The sequence below is a fragment of the Notolepis coatsorum genome (assembly GCF_963971535.1).
Source record: "Notolepis coatsorum genome assembly, chromosome: 5".
Lineage (NCBI taxonomy): Eukaryota > Metazoa > Chordata > Actinopteri > Aulopiformes > Paralepididae > Notolepis > Notolepis coatsorum.
The window spans coordinates 21,776,146-21,794,424 of record NC_140169.1 but is presented as its reverse complement, the minus strand read 5'-3'; the positions used below and the strand labels follow the sequence as shown (position 1 = coordinate 21,794,424).

At 53.2% G+C, this 18,279-nt stretch overlaps 1 protein-coding gene across 1 annotated transcript in view; it reads right to left on the bottom strand.

Annotated features, from left to right (window-relative positions):
* The window catches only part of pde1a (phosphodiesterase 1A, calmodulin-dependent), a gene marked incomplete at both ends in the record, with an annotated part of 257,482 nt that extends 239,464 nt beyond the window's left edge, over positions 1–18,018 (bottom strand). Inside the window, one exon of the mRNA XM_084314037.1 lies at positions 17,900–18,018. Coding sequence (XP_084170163.1) covers positions 17,900–18,018 — 119 coding nt within the window. The remainder of the gene's footprint in view (positions 1–17,899) is intronic.
* Positions 18,019–18,279: the final 261 nt, after the last annotated feature.

Genomic DNA, 18,279 nt, shown 5'->3' with positions numbered 1-18,279 from the left:
TCCAGACGCGCATCCAGACCTCCGTGCAGCAGACGCGCACCACTCAGACCTCCGCGCCAGATGCGCCCTCCGTACCGGCGCGTACTCCAAGCAGACGCGCACCACTCAGACCTCCGCTTGGACAACCCGTTCCCCGCAGCGACGCGCTCGCCCTGTTTGATCCTGCTCTCTTTACGCACAGCGCCTGGGTGAGTTTGCAAGACTGTCTTTTGACCCTATCATTTTTCGTGTGTGTTAAACACTGAAGAGATCCTGCTTTTTGTTCTGACTGTCACTCACCCTGTGCCTGCTTTTTGGATTGTTCATTTGGGATAATATTTGCTTGAACTTTGCTCACTGTGTGTATTCACACCGAAGATATTATCACCTGGATTATTATTGGGACATCGCTTACTGTGTGTATTCACACCGAAGATATTATCACTTGGATTATAATTGGGACATCGTTCACTGTGTGTATTTGCACCGAAGATTCTATCACGTGGATTGTTGTTGGACTTTACTCACAGTGTGTATTACACCGAAGATTCAGTCACTGGAGTATCTGTTTTGGGACAAGTCACTTCTCCTGTCACCTGCTCTGTTCCCAACTGTACTCTGAGCTAACCCGCTCTCTCTCTCCCTCTCTGTCCCGTTTACCACCTCGGAGAGCTGCCACATAGGATTCTGCAGAGCGGCTCTGACGTCACTGTCAGATTCCTCAGACGAACCTTCCCGGGAGAAGCTGCAGAGCAGCAACATTCTTCGAATGCTTGTATCCCAGGCTTGTCTGTTTTCTCTGTCCCTGTAAGCAGCTCCAGCCCTCGCCCTGTTCCAAGGCCTTACCCTGTTTTCTCTAGTCCTCCTAGTCCTCCCTGTCCCCAGCCCGCCTCCGCGGGCCTCTGTCCCTGTTTCCCCTCTCTAGTCCTCCTAGTCCTCCCTGTCCAGTCCTTCTAGTCCTCCTAGTCCTCCCTGTCCCCAGCCCGCCTCCGCGGGCCTCTGTCCCTGTTTCCCCACTCTAGTCCTCCTTGTCCTACCTGTCCAGTCCTCCTAGTCATCCTAGTCCTCCCTGTCCAGTCCTCCTAGTCCTCCTAGTCCTCCCTGTCCAGTCTGCCTGTTTCCCTTGCCCTGGCCCTGTTCCCTTAGCCTTCCCCTTAGCCAGCTCGCCTCTTAAAGGCACTGTGCCTATTTTCCCCTTTCTTGTTTTCCAGTATTTTGTGTTCTCCCTTAATATAATTTAATAATAATAATTTAATATAATTTAGGACCTGCTCCGAGGTCATCATTTGGCACACATGCGAACCATGCATACAATGCGTATCTGCGATTAACCCATCCCGTCGTCCTTCCCCCCCAAGGGCAGCCGGGAGCAGACAGGCGCCACGTGAGCCGCGCCAGGGGACCAATCCAAGTGCTCCTGTCCGTCTTCGTCAAGGACGCCACAGCGTTAGCGATCTTGTTGTTGTGCATGTTTTTCCATTGGGTTTATCTTATCGGGGGGGGAAACCCTTGCGAGCATGGGGAGAACATGCAAACTCCACACAGAAAGGCCTGGGAGATACCCCACCTGGGTAACCGGCATCATGGAAACCTGGTCCCCAAGCGGGATTCGAACCCTGGACCTTCTTGCTGTGAGGCGACAGTGTTAACCACTACACCACCGTAAAGGGACAGTGCCGTTTTCTGTGTGTTTCAATAAATGCCCAGTTCTTGGCTTACTCTCATACCTGTCTTGTGTTGTGCGATTGGGGTCGGTTACAAACCATAACAGTACGACCCGACCAATCGACGACCCCAGCCAGCACAGACGGTGTATGTTGAGTTTGCCTTTTTTTTTTGTTCCCTCTAGTAGCCCTGTTAGCTCCCCTGTTAGCTTGTTTAGCTTCCCTGTTAGCTCCCCTGTTAGCCCTGTTAGCTTCCCTGTTAGCCCTGTTAGCTCCCCTGTTAGCTTGTTAGTCTAGCCTGTTGACTCCCCTGTTTGCTTCCCTGTTAGCCTCGTTAGCTCCCCTGCAGCTTGTTTAGGCCTCTACTACCAGCTTGGCCCCAGTCTGCTAGCTTAGCCCCGGCTGTTAGCACAGCCTCTATGTTAATGCAGCCCTTGCAGCTAGCATAGGCCCTGTAGCTAGCCATGCCCAGGCAGCTAACCCGGTCCCTCTGCATGGCCTCCACTTTTTGTGTAGCCTTCCCACTGCTAGGACTGCCCTTTCAGCTAGCAAGGTCAGTTTTCTCCCACTGCTAGGACTGCCCTTTCAGCTAGCAAGGTCAGTTTTCCCACTGCTAGGACTGCCCTTTCAGCTAGCAAGGTCAGTTTTCCCACTGCTAGGACTGCCCTTTCAGCTAGCAAGGTCAGTTTTCCCACTGCTAGGACTGCCCTTTCAGCTAGCAAGGTCAGTTTTTCCCACTGCTAGGATTGCCCTTTCAGCTAGCAAGGTCAGTTCTCTCCCACTGCTAGGACTGCCCCTTCAGCTAGCAAGGTCAGTTTTCTCCCACTGCTAGGACTGCCCCTTCAGCTAGCAAGGTCAGTTTGCTCCCACTGCTAGGACTGCCCCTTCAGCTAGCAAGGTCAGTTTTCTCCCACTGCTAGGACTGCCCCTTCAGCTAGCAAGGTCAGTTTTCTCCCACTGCGAGGACTGCCCCTTCAGCTAGCAAGGTCAGTTTGCTCCCACTGCTAGGACTGCCCCTTCAGCTAGCAAGGTCAGTTTTCTCTCACTGCTAGGACTGCCCCTTCAGCTAGCAAGGTCAGTTCCCCACAGCTAGGACTGTCCTTCCAGCTAGCTTGTTCTCTCATGCTGGTCCAGCCCTGTCTGCCAGCCTAGCTCCGGCAGCTAGCGCAGCCTCTATGTTAATATAGTGGTACAGCTAGCATAGGCCCTGTAGCTATCAGTGCCCTGGCAGCTACCCTTTCCCTCTGCTAGCCCCTTCCCTGTTCCCCTCTCCAGTGCCCCTGTTCCAGCCCTGTCTGCTAGCCTAGCTCCGGCAGCTAGCGCAGCCTCTATGTTAATGTAGCAGTACAGCTAGCATAGGCCCTGTAGCTATCAGTGCCCTGGCAGCTACCCTTTCCCTCTGCTAGCCCCTTCCCGGTGCTCCTCATAGTTACCCCTCTGCTCCTCTAGTTACCCCTCAGCTCCTCTAGTTACCCCTCAGCTCCTCTGGTTACCCCTCAGCTCCTCTAGTTGCCCCTCGGCTTCCCTAGTTACCCCTCAGCTGCCCTGTTCCTTTGCTAGCCCCACTTTTGTTGTAGCTTCCCCTGCTAGCATGGCCCAGTACTTTTTGTTTTGTTGCCTTGTTTTTTCCCCTGCCCCTCTGTCTGTGTTTTTGGGTCGCCCGGTGGCTCCCGTGGAGGGGGGAGAACTGTGAGGTTCTCCTCTCCCTGGACCTTTAATTCCTGTTCCCTGTACTTTAATTCCCTGTCTCCTCACTTCACTAGCCCCCACCCTCGCGTTCGTTTGCTCTTCAGCAGCCACACCCTTGGACTACCTGTCATTATGTGTTTGATTGGTCTGGTGCCGAACACACACTTCTAGTTTCAAGTATCAATTAGCTTCACGCACCTGACGTGTATTCTAATTAGTTCCCCTTTGGGCTTTAAGTACCTCGCTCTTCCCCTCTGGCCTTGTCGGGTCGTTCCGTATCATATCTCTATCACCAAGACTCCTTCGGGAGGTTCTCTGTCTAAGGGCTCCTACGGGAGGTTCGGTTTCTGTTCTGTTATGCTGTTTTCATCTCCGGCGTGAGATGCGCTCAAGCCTTCGCCTCCTGTCGCCGTTTGCCTGGAAGGAGACACTGGACTGCGCTCTCTAAACTTCCACGGGAGGTATTCCAATGTTCCACTTCAGACCTCCGCGCAGCAGACGTCCAGACGCGCATCCAGACCTCCGCGCAGCAGACGCCCAGACGCGCATTCAGACCTCCGCGCAGCAGACGCGCTCTTCACTCCAGACGCGCATCCAGACGCGCATCCAGACCTCCGCGCAGCAGACGCGCACCACTCAGACCTCCGCGCCAGATGCGCCCTCCGTACCGGCGCGTACTCCAAGCAGACGCGCACCACTCAGACCTCCGCTTGGACAACCCGTTCCCCGCAGCGACGCGCTCGCCCTGTTTGATCCTGCTCTCTTTACGCACAGCGCCTGGGTGAGTTTGCAAGACTGTCTTTTGACCCTATCATTTTTCGTGTGTGTTAAACACTGAAAAGATCCTGCTTTTTGTTCTGACTGTCACTCACCCTGGGCCTGCTTTTTGGATTGTTCATTTGGGATAATATTTGCTTGAACTTTGCTCACTGTGTGTATTCACACCGAAGATATTATCACCTGGATTATTATTGGGACATCGCTTACTGTGTGTATTCACACCGAAGATATTATCACTTGGATTATAATTGGGACATCGTTCACTGTGTGTATTTGCACCGAAGATTCTATCACGTGGATTGTTGTTGGACTTTACTCACAGTGTGTATTACACCGAAGATTCAGTCACTGGAGTATCTGTTTTGGGACAAGTCACTTCTCCTGTCACCTGCTCTGTTCCCAACTGTACTCTGAGCTAACCCGCTCTCTCTCTCCCTCTCTGTCCCGTTTACCACCTCGGAGAGCTGCCGAGAGGATTCTGCAGAGCGGCTCTGACGTCACTGTCAGATTCCTCAGACGAACCTTCCCGGGAGAAGCTGCAGAGCAGCAACATTCTTCTAATGCTTGTATCCCAGGCTTGTCTGTTTTCTCTGTCCCTGTAAGCAGCTCCAGCCCTCGCCCTGTTCCAAGGCCTTACCCTGTTTTCTCTAGTCCTCCTAGTCCTCCCTGTCCCCAGCCCGCCTCCGCGGGCCTCTGTCCCTGTTTCCCCTCTCTAGTCCTCCTAGTCCTCCCTGTCCAGTCCTTCTAGTCCTCCTAGTCCTCCCTGTCCCCAGCCCGCCTCCGCGGGCCTCTGTCCCTGTTTCCCCACTCTAGTCCTCCTTGTCCTCCCTGTCCAGTCCTCCTAGTCATCCTAGTCCTCCCTGTCCAGTCCTCCTAGTCCTCCTAGTCCTCCCTGTCCAGTCCTCCTAGTCCTCCCTGTTCCTGCCTGTTTCCCTTGCCCTGGCCCTGTTCCCTTAGCCTTCCCCTTAGCCAGCTCGCCTCTTAAAGGCACTGTGCCTATTTTCCCCTTTCTTGTTTTCCAGTATTTTGTGTTCTCCCTTAAAGGGACAGTGCCGTTTTCTGTGTGTTTCAATAAATGCCCAGTTCTTGGCTTACTCTCATACCTGTCTTGTGTTGTGCGATTGGGGTCGGTTACAAACCATAACAGTACGACCCGACCAATCGACGACCCCAGCCAGCACAGACGGTGTATGTTGAGTTTGCCTTTTTTTTTGTTCCCTCTAGTAGCCCTGTTAGCTCCCCTGTTAGCTTGTTTAGCTTCCCTGTTAGCTCCCCTGTTAGCCCTGTTAGCTTCCCTGTTAGCCCTGTTAGCTCCCCTGTTAGCTTGTTAGTCTAGCCTGTTGACTCCCCTGTTTGCTTCCCTGTTAGCCTCGTTAGCTCCCCTGCAGCTTGTTTAGGCCTCTACTACCAGCTTGGCCCCAGTCTGCTAGCTTAGCCCCGGCTGTTAGCACAGCCTCTATGTTAATGCAGCCCTTGCAGCTAGCATAGGCCCTGTAGCTAGCCATGCCCAGGCAGCTAACCCGGTCCCTCTGCATGGCCTCCACTTTTTGTGTAGCCTTCCCACTGCTAGGACTGCCCTTTCAGCTAGCAAGGTCAGTTTTCTCCCACTGCTAGGACTGCCCTTTCAGCTAGCAAGGTCAGTTTTCCCACTGCTAGGACTGCCCTTTCAGCTAGCAAGGTCAGTTTTCCCACTGCTAGGACTGCCCTTTCAGCTAGCAAGGTCAGTTTTCCCACTGCTAGGACTGCCCTTTCAGCTAGCAAGGTCAGTTTTTCCCACTGCTAGGATTGCCCTTTCAGCTAGCAAGGTCAGTTATCTCCCACTGCTAGGACTGCCCCTTCAGCTAGCAAGGTCAGTTTTCTCCCACTGCTAGGACTGCCCCTTCAGCTAGCAAGGTCAGTTTGCTCCCACTGCTAGGACTGCCCCTTCAGCTAGCAAGGTCAGTTTTCTCCCACTGCTAGGACTGCCCCTTCAGCTAGCAAGGTCAGTTTTCTCCCACTGCTAGGACTGCCCCTTCAGCTAGCAAGGTCAGTTTGCTCCCACTGCTAGGACTGCCCCTTCAGCTAGCAAGGTCAGTTTTCTCTCACTGCTAGGACTGCCCCTTCAGCTAGCAAGGTCAGTTTTCTCCCACTGCTAGGACTGCCCCTTCAGCTAGCAAGGTCAGTTTGCTCCCACTGCTAGGACTGCCCCTTCAGCTAGCAAGGTCAGTTTGCTCCCACTGCTAGGATTGCCCCTTCAGCTAGCAAGGTCAGTTTTCTCCCACTGCTAGGACTGCCCCTTCAGCTAGCAAGGTCAGTTTTCTCCCACTGCTAGGACTGCCCCTTCAGCTAGCAAGGTCAGTTTGCTCCCACTGCTAGGACTGCCCCTTCAGCTAGCAAGGTCAGTTTTCTCTCACTGCTAGGACTGCCCCTTCAGCTAGCAAGGTCAGTTCCCCACAGTTAGGACTGTCCTTCCAGCTAGCTTGTTCTCTCATGCTGGTCCAGCCCTGTCTGCCAGCCTAGCTCCGGCAGCTAGCGCAGCCTCTATGTTAATATAGTGGTACAGCTAGCATAGGCCCTGTAGCTATCAGTGCCCTGGCAGCTACCCTTTCCCTCTGCTAGCCCCATCCCTGTTCCCCTCTCCAGTGCCCCTGTTCCAGCCCTGTCTGCTAGCCTAGCTCCGGCAGCTAGCGCAGCCTCTATGTTAATGTAGCAGTACAGCTAGCATAGGCCCTGTAGCTATCAGTGCCCTGGCAGCTACCCTTTCCCTCTGCTAGCCCCTTCCCGGTGCTCCTCATAGTTACCCCTCTGCTCCTCTAGTTACCCCTCAGCTCCTCTAGTTACCCCTCAGCTCCTCTGGTTACCCCTCAGCTCCTCTAGTTGCCCCTCGGCTTCCCTAGTTACCCCTCAGCTGCCCTGTTCCTTTGCTAGCCCCACTTTTGTTGTAGCTTCCCCTGCTAGCATGGCCCAGTACTTTTTGTTTTGTTGCCTTGTTTTTTCCCCTGCCCCTCTGTCTGTGTTTTTGGGTCGCCCGGTGGCTCCCGTGGAGGGGGGAGAACTGTGAGGGTCTCCTCTCCCTGGACCTTTAATTCCTGTTCCCTGTACTTTAATTCCCTGTCTCCTCACTTCACTAGCCCCCACCCTCGCGTTCGTTTGCTCTTCAGCAGCCACACCCTTGGACTACCTGTCATTATGTGTTTGATTGGTCTGGTGCCGAACACACACTTCTAGTTTCAAGTATCAATTACCTTCACGCACCTGACGTGTATTCTAATTAGTTCCCCTTTGGGCTTTAAGTACCTCGCTCTTCCCCTCTGGCCTTGTCGGGTCGTTCCGTATCATATCTCTATCACCAAGACTCCTTCGGGAGGTTCTCTGTCTAAGGGCTCCTACGGGAGGTTCGGTTTCTGTTCTGTTATGCTGTTTTCATCTCCGGCGTGAGATGCGCTCAAGCCTTCGCCTCCTGTCGCCGTTTGCCTGGAAGGAGACACTGGACTGCGCTCTCTAAACTTCCACGGGAGGTATTCCAATGTTCCACTTCAGACCTCCGCGCAGCAGACGTCCAGACGCGCATCCAGACCTCCGCGCAGCAGACGCCCAGACGCGCATCCAGACCTCCGCGCAGCAGACGCGCTCTTCACTCCAGACGCGCATCCAGACGCGCATCCAGACCTCCGCGCAGCAGACGCGCACCACTCAGACCTCCGCGCCAGATGCGCCCTCCGTACCGGCGCGTACTCCAAGCAGACGCGCACCACTCAGACCTCCGCTTGGACAACCCGTTCCCCGCAGCGACGCGCTCGCCCTGTTTGATCCTGCTCTCTTTACGCACAGCGCCTGGGTGAGTTTGCAAGACTGTCTTTTGACCCTATCATTTTTCGTGTGTGTTAAACACTGAAGAGATCCTGCTTTTTGTTCTGACTGTCACTCACCCTGTGCCTGCTTTTTGGATTGTTCATTTGGGATAATATTTGCTTGAACTTTGCTCACTGTGTGTATTCACACCGAAGATATTATCACCTGGATTATTATTGGGACATCGCTTACTGTGTGTATTCACACCGAAGATATTATCACTTGGATTATAATTGGGACATCGTTCACTGTGTGTATTTGCACCGAAGATTCTATCACGTGGATTGTTGTTAGACTTTACTCACAGTGTGTATTACACCGAAGATTCAGTCACTGGAGTATCTGTTTTGGGACAAGTCACTTCTCCTGTCACCTGCTCTGTTCCCAACTGTACTCTGAGCTAACCCGCTCTCTCTCTCCCTCTCTGTCCCGTTTACCACCTCGGAGAGCTGCCGAGAGGATTCTGCAGAGCGGCTCTGACGTCACTGTCAGATTCCTCAGACGAACCTTCCCGGGAGAAGCTGCAGAGCAGCAACATTCTTCTAATGCTTGTATCCCAGGCTTGTCTGTTTTCTCTGTCCCTGTAAGCAGCTCCAGCCCTCGCCCTGTTCCAAGGCCTTACCCTGTTTTCTCTAGTCCTCCTAGTCCTCCCTGTCCCCAGCCCGCCTCCGCGGGCCTCTGTCCCTGTTTCCCCTCTCTAGTCCTCCTAGTCCTCCCTGTCCAGTCCTTCTAGTCCTCCTAGTCCTCCCTGTCCCCAGCCCGCCTCCGCGGGCCTCTGTCCCTGTTTCCCCACTCTAGTCCTCCTTGTCCTCCCTGTCCAGTCCTCCTAGTCATCCTAGTCCTCCCTGTCCAGTCCTCCTAGTCCTCCTAGTCCTCCCTGTCCAGTCCTCCTAGTCCTCCCTGTTCCTGCCTGTTTCCCTTGCCCTGGCCCTGTTCCCTTAGCCTTCCCCTTAGCCAGCTCGCCTCTTAAAGGCACTGTGCCTATTTTCCCCTTTCTTGTTTTCCAGTATTTTGTGTTCTCCCTTAAAGGGACAGTGCCGTTTTCTGTGTGTTTCAATAAATGCCCAGTTCTTGGCTTACTCTCATACCTGTCTTGTGTTGTGCGATTGGGGTCGGTTACAAACCATAACAGTACGACCCGACCAATCGACGACCCCAGCCAGCACAGACGGTGTATGTTGAGTTTGCCTTTTTTTTTGTTCCCTCTAGTAGCCCTGTTAGCTCCCCTGTTAGCTTGTTTAGCTTCCCTGTTAGCTCCCCTGTTAGCCCTGTTAGCTTCCCTGTTAGCCCTGTTAGCTCCCCTGTTAGCTTGTTAGTCTAGCCTGTTGACTCCCCTGTTTGCTTCCCTGTTAGCCTCGTTAGCTCCCCTGCAGCTTGTTTAGGCCTCTACTACCAGCTTGGCCCCAGTCTGCTAGCTTAGCCCCGGCTGTTAGCACAGCCTCTATGTTAATGCAGCCCTTGCAGCTAGCATAGGCCCTGTAGCTAGCCATGCCCAGGCAGCTAACCCGGTCCCTCTGCATGGCCTCCACTTTTTGTGTAGCCTTCCCACTGCTAGGACTGCCCTTTCAGCTAGCAAGGTCAGTTTTCTCCCACTGCTAGGACTGCCCTTTCAGCTAGCAAGGTCAGTTTTCCCACTGCTAGGACTGCCCTTTCAGCTAGCAAGGTCAGTTTTCCCACTGCTAGGACTGCCCTTTCAGCTAGCAAGGTCAGTTTTCCCACTGCTAGGACTGCCCTTTCAGCTAGCAAGGTCAGTTTTTCCCACTGCTAGGATTGCCCTTTCAGCTAGCAAGGTCAGTTATCTCCCACTGCTAGGACTGCCCCTTCAGCTAGCAAGGTCAGTTTTCTCCCACTGCTAGGACTGCCCCTTCAGCTAGCAAGGTCAGTTTGCTCCCACTGCTAGGACTGCCCCTTCAGCTAGCAAGGTCAGTTTTCTCCCACTGCTAGGACTGCCCCTTCAGCTAGCAAGGTCAGTTTTCTCCCACTGCTAGGACTGCCCCTTCAGCTAGCAAGGTCAGTTTGCTCCCACTGCTAGGACTGCCCCTTCAGCTAGCAAGGTCAGTTTTCTCTCACTGCTAGGACTGCCCCTTCAGCTAGCAAGGTCAGTTCCCCACAGCTAGGACTGTCCTTCCAGCTAGCTTGTTCTCTCATGCTGGTCCAGCCCTGTCTGCCAGCCTAGCTCCGGCAGCTAGCGCAGCCTCTATGTTAATATAGTGGTACAGCTAGCATAGGCCCTGTAGCTATCAGTGCCCTGGCAGCTACCCTTTCCCTCTGCTAGCCCCATCCCTGTTCCCCTCTCCAGTGCCCCTGTTCCAGCCCTGTCTGCTAGCCTAGCTCCGGCAGCTAGCGCAGCCTCTATGTTAATGTAGCAGTACAGCTAGCATAGGCCCTGTAGCTATCAGTGCCCTGGCAGCTACCCTTTCCCTCTGCTAGCCCCTTCCCGGTGCTCCTCATAGTTACCCCTCTGCTCCTCTAGTTACCCCTCAGCTCCTCTAGTTACCCCTCAGCTCCTCTGGTTACCCCTCAGCTCTTCTAGTTGCCCCTCGGCTTCCCTAGTTACCCCTCAGCTGCCCTGTTCCTTTGCTAGCCCCACTTTTGTTGTAGCTTCCCCTGCTAGCATGGCCCAGTACTTTTTGTTTTGTTGCCTTGTTTTTTCCCCTGCCCCTCTGTCTGTGTTTTTGGGTCGCCCGGTGGCTCCCGTGGAGGGGGGAGAACTGTGAGGGTCTCCTCTCCCTGGACCTTTAATTCCTGTTCCCTGTACTTTAATTCCCTGTCTCCTCACTTCACTAGCCCCCACCCTCGCGTTCGTTTGCTCTTCAGCAGCCACACCCTTGGACTACCTGTCATTATGTGTTTGATTGGTCTGGTGCCGAACACACACTTCTAGTTTCAAGTATCAATTACCTTCACGCACCTGACGTGTATTCTAATTAGTTCCCCTTTGGGCTTTAAGTACCTCGCTCTTCCCCTCTGGCCTTGTCGGGTCGTTCCGTATCATATCTCTATCACCAAGACTCCTTCGGGAGGTTCTCTGTCTAAGGGCTCCTACGGGAGGTTCGGTTTCTGTTCTGTTATGCTGTTTTCATCTCCGGCGTGAGATGCGCTCAAGCCTTCGCCTCCTGTCGCCGTTTGCCTGGAAGGAGACACTGGACTGCGCTCTCTAAACTTCCACGGGAGGTATTCCAGTGTTCCACTTCAGACCTCCGCGCAGCAGACGTCCAGACGCGCATCCAGACCTCCGCGCAGCAGACGCCCAGACGCGCATCCAGACCTCCGCGCAGCAGACGCGCTCTTCACTCCAGACGCGCATCCAGACGCGCATCCAGACGCGCATCCAGACCTCCGCGCAGCAGACGCGCACCACTCAGACCTCCGCGCCAGATGCGCCCTCCGTACCGGCGCGTACTCCAAGCAGACGCGCACCACTCAGACCTCCGCTTGGACAACCCGTTCCCCGCAGCGACGCGCTCGCCCTGTTTGATCCTGCTCTCTTTACGCACAGCGCCTGGGTGAGTTTGCAAGACTGTCTTTTGACCCTATCATTTTTCGTGTGTGTTAAACACTGAAGAGATCCTGCTTTTTGTTCTGACTGTCACTCACCCTGTGCCTGCTTTTTGGATTGTTCATTTGGGATAATATTTGCTTGAACTTTGCTCACTGTGTGTATTCACACCGAAGATATTATCACCTGGATTATTATTGGGACATCGCTTACTGTGTGTATTCACACCGAAGATATTATCACTTGGATTATAATTGGGACATCGTTCACTGTGTGTATTTGCACCGAAGATTCTATCACGTGGATTGTTGTTGGACTTTACTCACAGTGTGTATTACACCGAAGATTCAGTCACTGGAGTATCTGTTTTGGGACAAGTCACTTCTCCTGTCACCTGCTCTGTTCCCAACTGTACTCTGAGCTAACCCGCTCTCTCTCTCCCTCTCTGTCCCGTTTACCACCTCGGAGAGCTGCCGAGAGGATTCTGCAGAGCGGCTCTGACGTCACTGTCAGATTCCTCAGACGAACCTTCCCGGGAGAAGCTGCAGAGCAGCAACATTCTTCTAATGCTTGTATCCCAGGCTTGTCTGTTTTCTCTGTCCCTGTAAGCAGCTCCAGCCCTCGCCCTGTTCCAAGGCCTTACCCTGTTTTCTCTAGTCCTCCTAGTCCTCCCTGTCCCCAGCCCGCCTCCGCGGGCCTCTGTCCCTGTTTCCCCTCTCTAGTCCTCCTAGTCCTCCCTGTCCAGTCCTTCTAGTCCTCCTAGTCCTCCCTGTCCCCAGCCCGCCTCCGCGGGCCTCTGTCCCTGTTTCCCCACTCTAGTCCTCCTTGTCCTCCCTGTCCAGTCCTCCTAGTCATCCTAGTCCTCCCTGTCCAGTCCTCCTAGTCCTCCTAGTCCTCCCTGTCCAGTCCTCCTAGTCCTCCCTGTTCCTGCCTGTTTCCCTTGCCCTGGCCCTGTTCCCTTAGCCTTCCCCTTAGCCAGCTCGCCTCTTAAAGGCACTGTGCCTATTTTCCCCTTTCTTGTTTTCCAGTATTTTGTGTTCTCCCTTAAAGGGACAGTGCCGTTTTCTGTGTGTTTCAATAAATGCCCAGTTCTTGGCTTACTCTCATACCTGTCTTGTGTTGTGCGATTGGGGTCGGTTACAAACCATAACAATTGTAATCCTTTAAATCTATGTTCCAGACAGTGATATTACCTGTAGTTCTGTTTAGTTTTCCTTGTATTTTATTATATAACCCAGAAACAAAACTTTTAACATTTATGCCACTCACTATAAGCATTAAAGGATGAACTGGTAGAGGTTGATTCCATAGGACACCATAAGTGCAGTGCGCAACTGTAAATAAAAAAAGAAGGATGTACTAGGGACATTATATATTTGTTTGAGCTCTTGAAAGGATCTGAGACCATATTCACTGTATATGTCAGATAGTTTGTGAATACCTTGTCTTTGCCAATTGGGAAATGTAACAATAGGTTATGTATATAACCTAGTTATATTAGTATTGGCTGAGCGTCCCGCTCTTAGCCTTATGAGATACCCCTTATCTCCTAGTACCTATTGTACCCCAATACGAACAACTTAATGCACCCACACCTGATGGGGCCCCGCCCCTATGGAGGCGTAGCCTATATAACCATGGCTATGGTCACCAAACACTCTTCTTCGCCAAATCTCGTTCCAGCAAAAGATCCCTCAAAAGGGAACTCAGGGCCGCGTAGAGCGGGACGCTCAGCCAATACTAATATAACTAGGTTATATACATAACCTATCATTATATATCGTATGGCTATCGCGTCCCGCTCTTAGCTTATGAGATATGGGTTAGAGCGGACGCGAGACCCGACAGATGTACCCCCTGAGGACCCGTAAGCCCACATCAAGGGGTGCGGGGAGCCCTGTCACCCCATCCTTCCTAATGAAGGGGGGGCGCAGTCAACTCCACCTGAATGCGAACAAGAAGGAACCAGAACCCCTTGAACACACCGCACAGGCGGAACCACGTGTGACTCAACACACTGTGGCCCATACCCACACACTCCTGCTACCCTACCAAAGGACGGGAAGCAGGAAAGGCCACAGACCCCAGAACCGCCTGGGAGACAGAACCCCCGGTCATGTCCATGAGGTAAAACCTTACAAAGGGGCCCGGGGAGGACCATGAAGCTGCAGCACAGATGTCCTCCACCGAGGCCCCACCCAGGAGAGCGGCAGAGGCAGCCACCCCACGAGTGGAGTGTGCCCTGATGCCCCCAGGGGGATCCTGCCCAGCCAATGTGTAGCAGAGGGTAATGCCCTCGCACAACCAATGGGACAGGCGCTGCTTCGACAGTGCCTTACCAGCACGAGACCCACCGTAACAGACAAAAAGCTGGTCGGTAACCCTGAGGTCCTGAGTACGGCTGAGGTAAATCCCCAAAGCACGGACTGGACATGACAGGTGAAGGGCCGCATCCAACTCACTGGCGTGAGGAGGAGGACGAAACGCCTGAACCACAATATCCCGGGAGCGGAAGGAACTCTGGATATTTTTAGGCACGAAAGCAGGATTAGGTCGCAGAGTGGCACCGCAATCGGCCCGAAAAGACAGGCACTCTGGACGTACCGAGAGAGCACAGAGCTCACCTACGCGTTTAGCGGAAGTGACAGCCAGTAGGAACGCGGTCTTGAAAGACAGCTGTCCCAACGGCGCCTGCTCGAGCGGCGCAAAAAGGGGCCAAGGACAACTGACCGAGGACCAATTGAAGATCCCAAGTCGGAGCCAAGGAGCGTTGCACCGGCTTAACGCGTCGAGCGCCAAGCAGGAAACGCTTCACAAAAGGGTGGCTGAACAAAACAGTCCCCTCAATACCCTCATGATAGGAGGATATAGCTGCCGCATATACCCTCACCGTCGAAGCCGACAAGAAGAGACTGGAGATAACTCAGGACAGCACCCAGGGGGCAGGAGACTGGGTCCCAGCCTTCCCCCTTACACAACTCTTGGAACGCACGCCATCTGCCCACGTAAACCGCGACAGTGGAGGGAGCATGCGCACACCGGATGGTATCAACCACCGAGGGGTCCATCCTCTCCAGACTCACCCCCCCACCAGCCACACCACCAGGCATTGGCCCAACACAGGAGACTGGAACAGCAATCCGTTGCGCTGTGAAAGGGCCGTCGCTGACCACGGAATGACCCAAGGAGGAGCGACCAGAAGCTGGATCAAGACCGGGAACCACACTGACGTGCCCCGGTCCAGCGCAACCAGGATCACTGTCCTGCGCTCCCTCCGTATCCGCTCCAACAGCTGACTCAACAGCTGTACAGGAGGAAAGGCGTACAGAAGACCGGGTGGCCATGGAAAGGTCGAGAAGGCATCCACCCCCAAGGGGGGATGATCTGCCCGACTGAGCGAGAACCACAAGGGGCTTGTGAGAGCGTCGGCATGCAAACAGATCTACCGAGGCCTCCCCGAACCGATCCCAGATCTGTCTGACTATGTCGGGGTGGAGTTCCCACTCGTCGTGACGAGGACCGCCCGAGACATTATATCCGCCGCCACATTCTCTGTACCAGGAATGTGGAGCGCCCTCAGACTGCGCAGCCTGCGGGATGCCCATAGCAACAGTTCGACCGCCACCCGGAGCAGGCGGATGGAACGAGTCCCACCCTGCCTGTTGATATACGCCGCCGCCGTCATACTGTCCGTTCCGACCAAAACGTGTTCGCCTACCACCAGGTGGTCGAACCGTTTGAGGACCAGGAGGACCGCCTTCAACTCCAACACATTGATATGCAGGGTAGCCGGACCAGCATGACCTGTCCAGCTGCCCCCCACTGCATGGGTCCGACACGTCCCTCCCCAACACGTGAGAGAGGCGTCGGTGAAGACCGTGACGTGTGAGCCCCTGCTGCCTATGGGGACCCCAATGGTGAGGATACCCAGCCTCCTCCAGTGGGCGAGATCTCCCCATATCGACAAAGGAACCGTCAACCGTTTCCCTTTGTCCCTCACCGGATCTATTCTCAAAGAGAGAAACCACCTCTGTATCCTCCTCATGAAGAGGAGGCCAAGAGGAACCACCATGTGAGCAGATGACATAATGCCCAGCAGACGCATCACTTGCAGCGCCGTAACCGTCCCTCCCAGATGGAAACCCCCGAGCGTGTGACGGAGAACCCCCCGACGCTGCTCCGAGAGGGTTGCAATCATGGGCCTCGACCTCAATGTCAAGCCCAAGTACTCCAACTATTGACTGGGAAGAGGGGTACTCTTCTTCCAATTCACAGCAAAACCCAGGCTGGTGAGGAATTCCACCACCAGCCGAGTATGAGACCTGGCAACCTCCTCTGAACAACTGAGGAGTAGAATGTCGTCGAGATAGAATAGAACTCGTATCCCCCGATGACGTAAGGGCCCCAGAGCAGCCGCCACGCACTTGGTGAATGTGCGGGGAGCCAGAGGGACGGTTACGGCGCTGCAAGTGATGCGTCTGCTGGGCATTATGTCATCTGCTCACATGGTGGTTCCTCTTGGCCTCCTCTTCATGAGGAGGATACAGAGGTGGTTTCTTTCTTTGAGAATAGATCCGGTGAGGGACAAAGGGAAAAAAAGCTACCTGGCTGCTTAGCCACGGTACCCCCGGCCTGCACCCTGTTGTTAGCCCCTTTACCTGTAAAAAAGGTAAATAGGACTCAGCGAACCCCCCCCCATCCACCACCGACTGACCTTCATCAATGAAGCTGGTAAGAGGAGGGAAAAGCGGTATCCCGCGGCGGGGATTATTAGACATTCCAGCGTCAACATCAGCATTAGCAGAAGTAGCAGTAGCAGCATTAGCGTTAACAGCATGCTCCAGGATTGCCAGGAAATCGTCCACTGCAGTGGAACGATCGCCAAGCCGTCCCGGCCCTGGCGCCGAAACATACTCCACAGCATTACCAACACCGACATTGATGCCTACTGACACAGACCTCACCTTTGTACAAGCCGACTTGCTAGTCAAACCTTGCACGCTGCCCCACGGTCTGCCGTCGTCAGCCAAGGAACCATCAGCACAGGTATCATGTGTCGCTGAAACAAGCTCCGAAGAAGCCAGGGAAAAGCAATCCTCCGGTAAGCTTTCAACATTATGAATCTTCTCTGATCTTTTCATCCTGCTAGTTACATACGGTGCACGCAGCCGATACGATGGAACGAAAATAGACGAAGAGTGTTTGGTGACCATAGCCATGGTTATATAGGCTACGCCTCCATAGGGGCGGGGCCCCATCAGGTGTGGGTGCATTAAGTTGTTCGTATTGGGGTACAATAGGTACTAGGAGATAAGGGGTATCTCATGAGGCTAAGAGCGGGACGCGATAGCCATACGATATATAACAGTGGTTTCCCACCGAACAGTAAGAAGTTGTTATAAAAATATTTTTCCAAACATAAATTGAATGTGCTATAATTGGGCCGAATTTAGTACGGCAAATGCTTTGGGATAGACCAGAAAAGAGGATATCTTTGAGTGTATATGGAGATACAATGTATCTCATATTCACCCATGGTATGTCAGAATTATTATTGAACCATCTTAGCAACGGCCTGAGCAGGAGAAGTAATACTGTTCAAAATTAGGAACCAATAGCCCTCCTGCTTTCCTACTGTTTTGGAGTCTGGAATTGCTGATTCGTGGATGTTGTTCACGCCATATAAATTTGAATACTAGCCCATGTAGCTTCTCCCAAAATCCTGGAGGTGGCGGTAAATTAATCATGCTTACCAGAAAATGTATCTTAGGGAGAATATGGGTCTTGACTACTGAGAGCCTGACTGAGAATGGAATTAATAATAGTGACCAATGGTTTAACTCGTCAGATATTACCTTCTTAAGACTCTTGTAATTTTTTTACACAATTATGTCAATGGCTTGGTATATACCTAAATCTATACCTAAATATCTGAAACAAGAACCCACTGGTATTTCTGTATGTAACTGGGGACTACTTGCTGCTGTATTTAGGGGAGGTAAAATTTACTTATTCAAATTGATCTTGTAACCTGAAATAAAACAAAACATTTGAATAGTATCTAAGACTACAGGTAGGGGTCGTGGTGTATTGTCAAGGAATAATAACAGATCATCTGCGTACAGACAAATTGTATGGTGAGTGTTATTTACGGGTTTTATTTCCCATAGTAGTAAATAACATTACTTCCCATAATTTTTTTGGGCCAAGGGTTCAAGAGATAACACAAATAATAGTGCAGAGGCGGAGCAGCCCTGCCTGACACTACATCTGATAGCGAAGGGTGTGGAACACTGATTGGCATTTCATAACCACAGAGGTGAGTGCCACCGGTCTGTAGTCATGTTGGCCTGCTGGGGAGGTGTTTTTTTGGTGAGCCGCTCGAATAACTGCCGGAGATGTGTCAGGTGCTCCTCTGCAGACGTACTGGCTACGAGAATGTCATCAAAGTACAAACAAGAATGCCATGTCCTGCAGCACCGAGTCCATCAGCCGCTGGAATGTCTGCACCGGCTCCTTGTGGCCGAAGGGTATACGCAGACACTCAAAATGTCCAAAAGGAGTGATGACCGCCATCTTGGGTACATCCCGTGGGTGAACTGGTACCTGGTGGTAGCCCCGCACCAAGTCTACCTTGGAAAAGATGGTGGTGCCCACCAGGTAGGCAGAGAAGTCCTGTATATGCGGGATGGGGTACCGGTCCTGGGTTGTGGCGTTGTTTAGGTGTCGGAAATCACAGCAGGGGCGCCACCCACCAGCCTTAGTGACCATATGCAGGGGGAGGCCTACGGACAGTGCCGTCTGGGAGAAATGCGAGGCCCTGTGCGAGATTTAAAC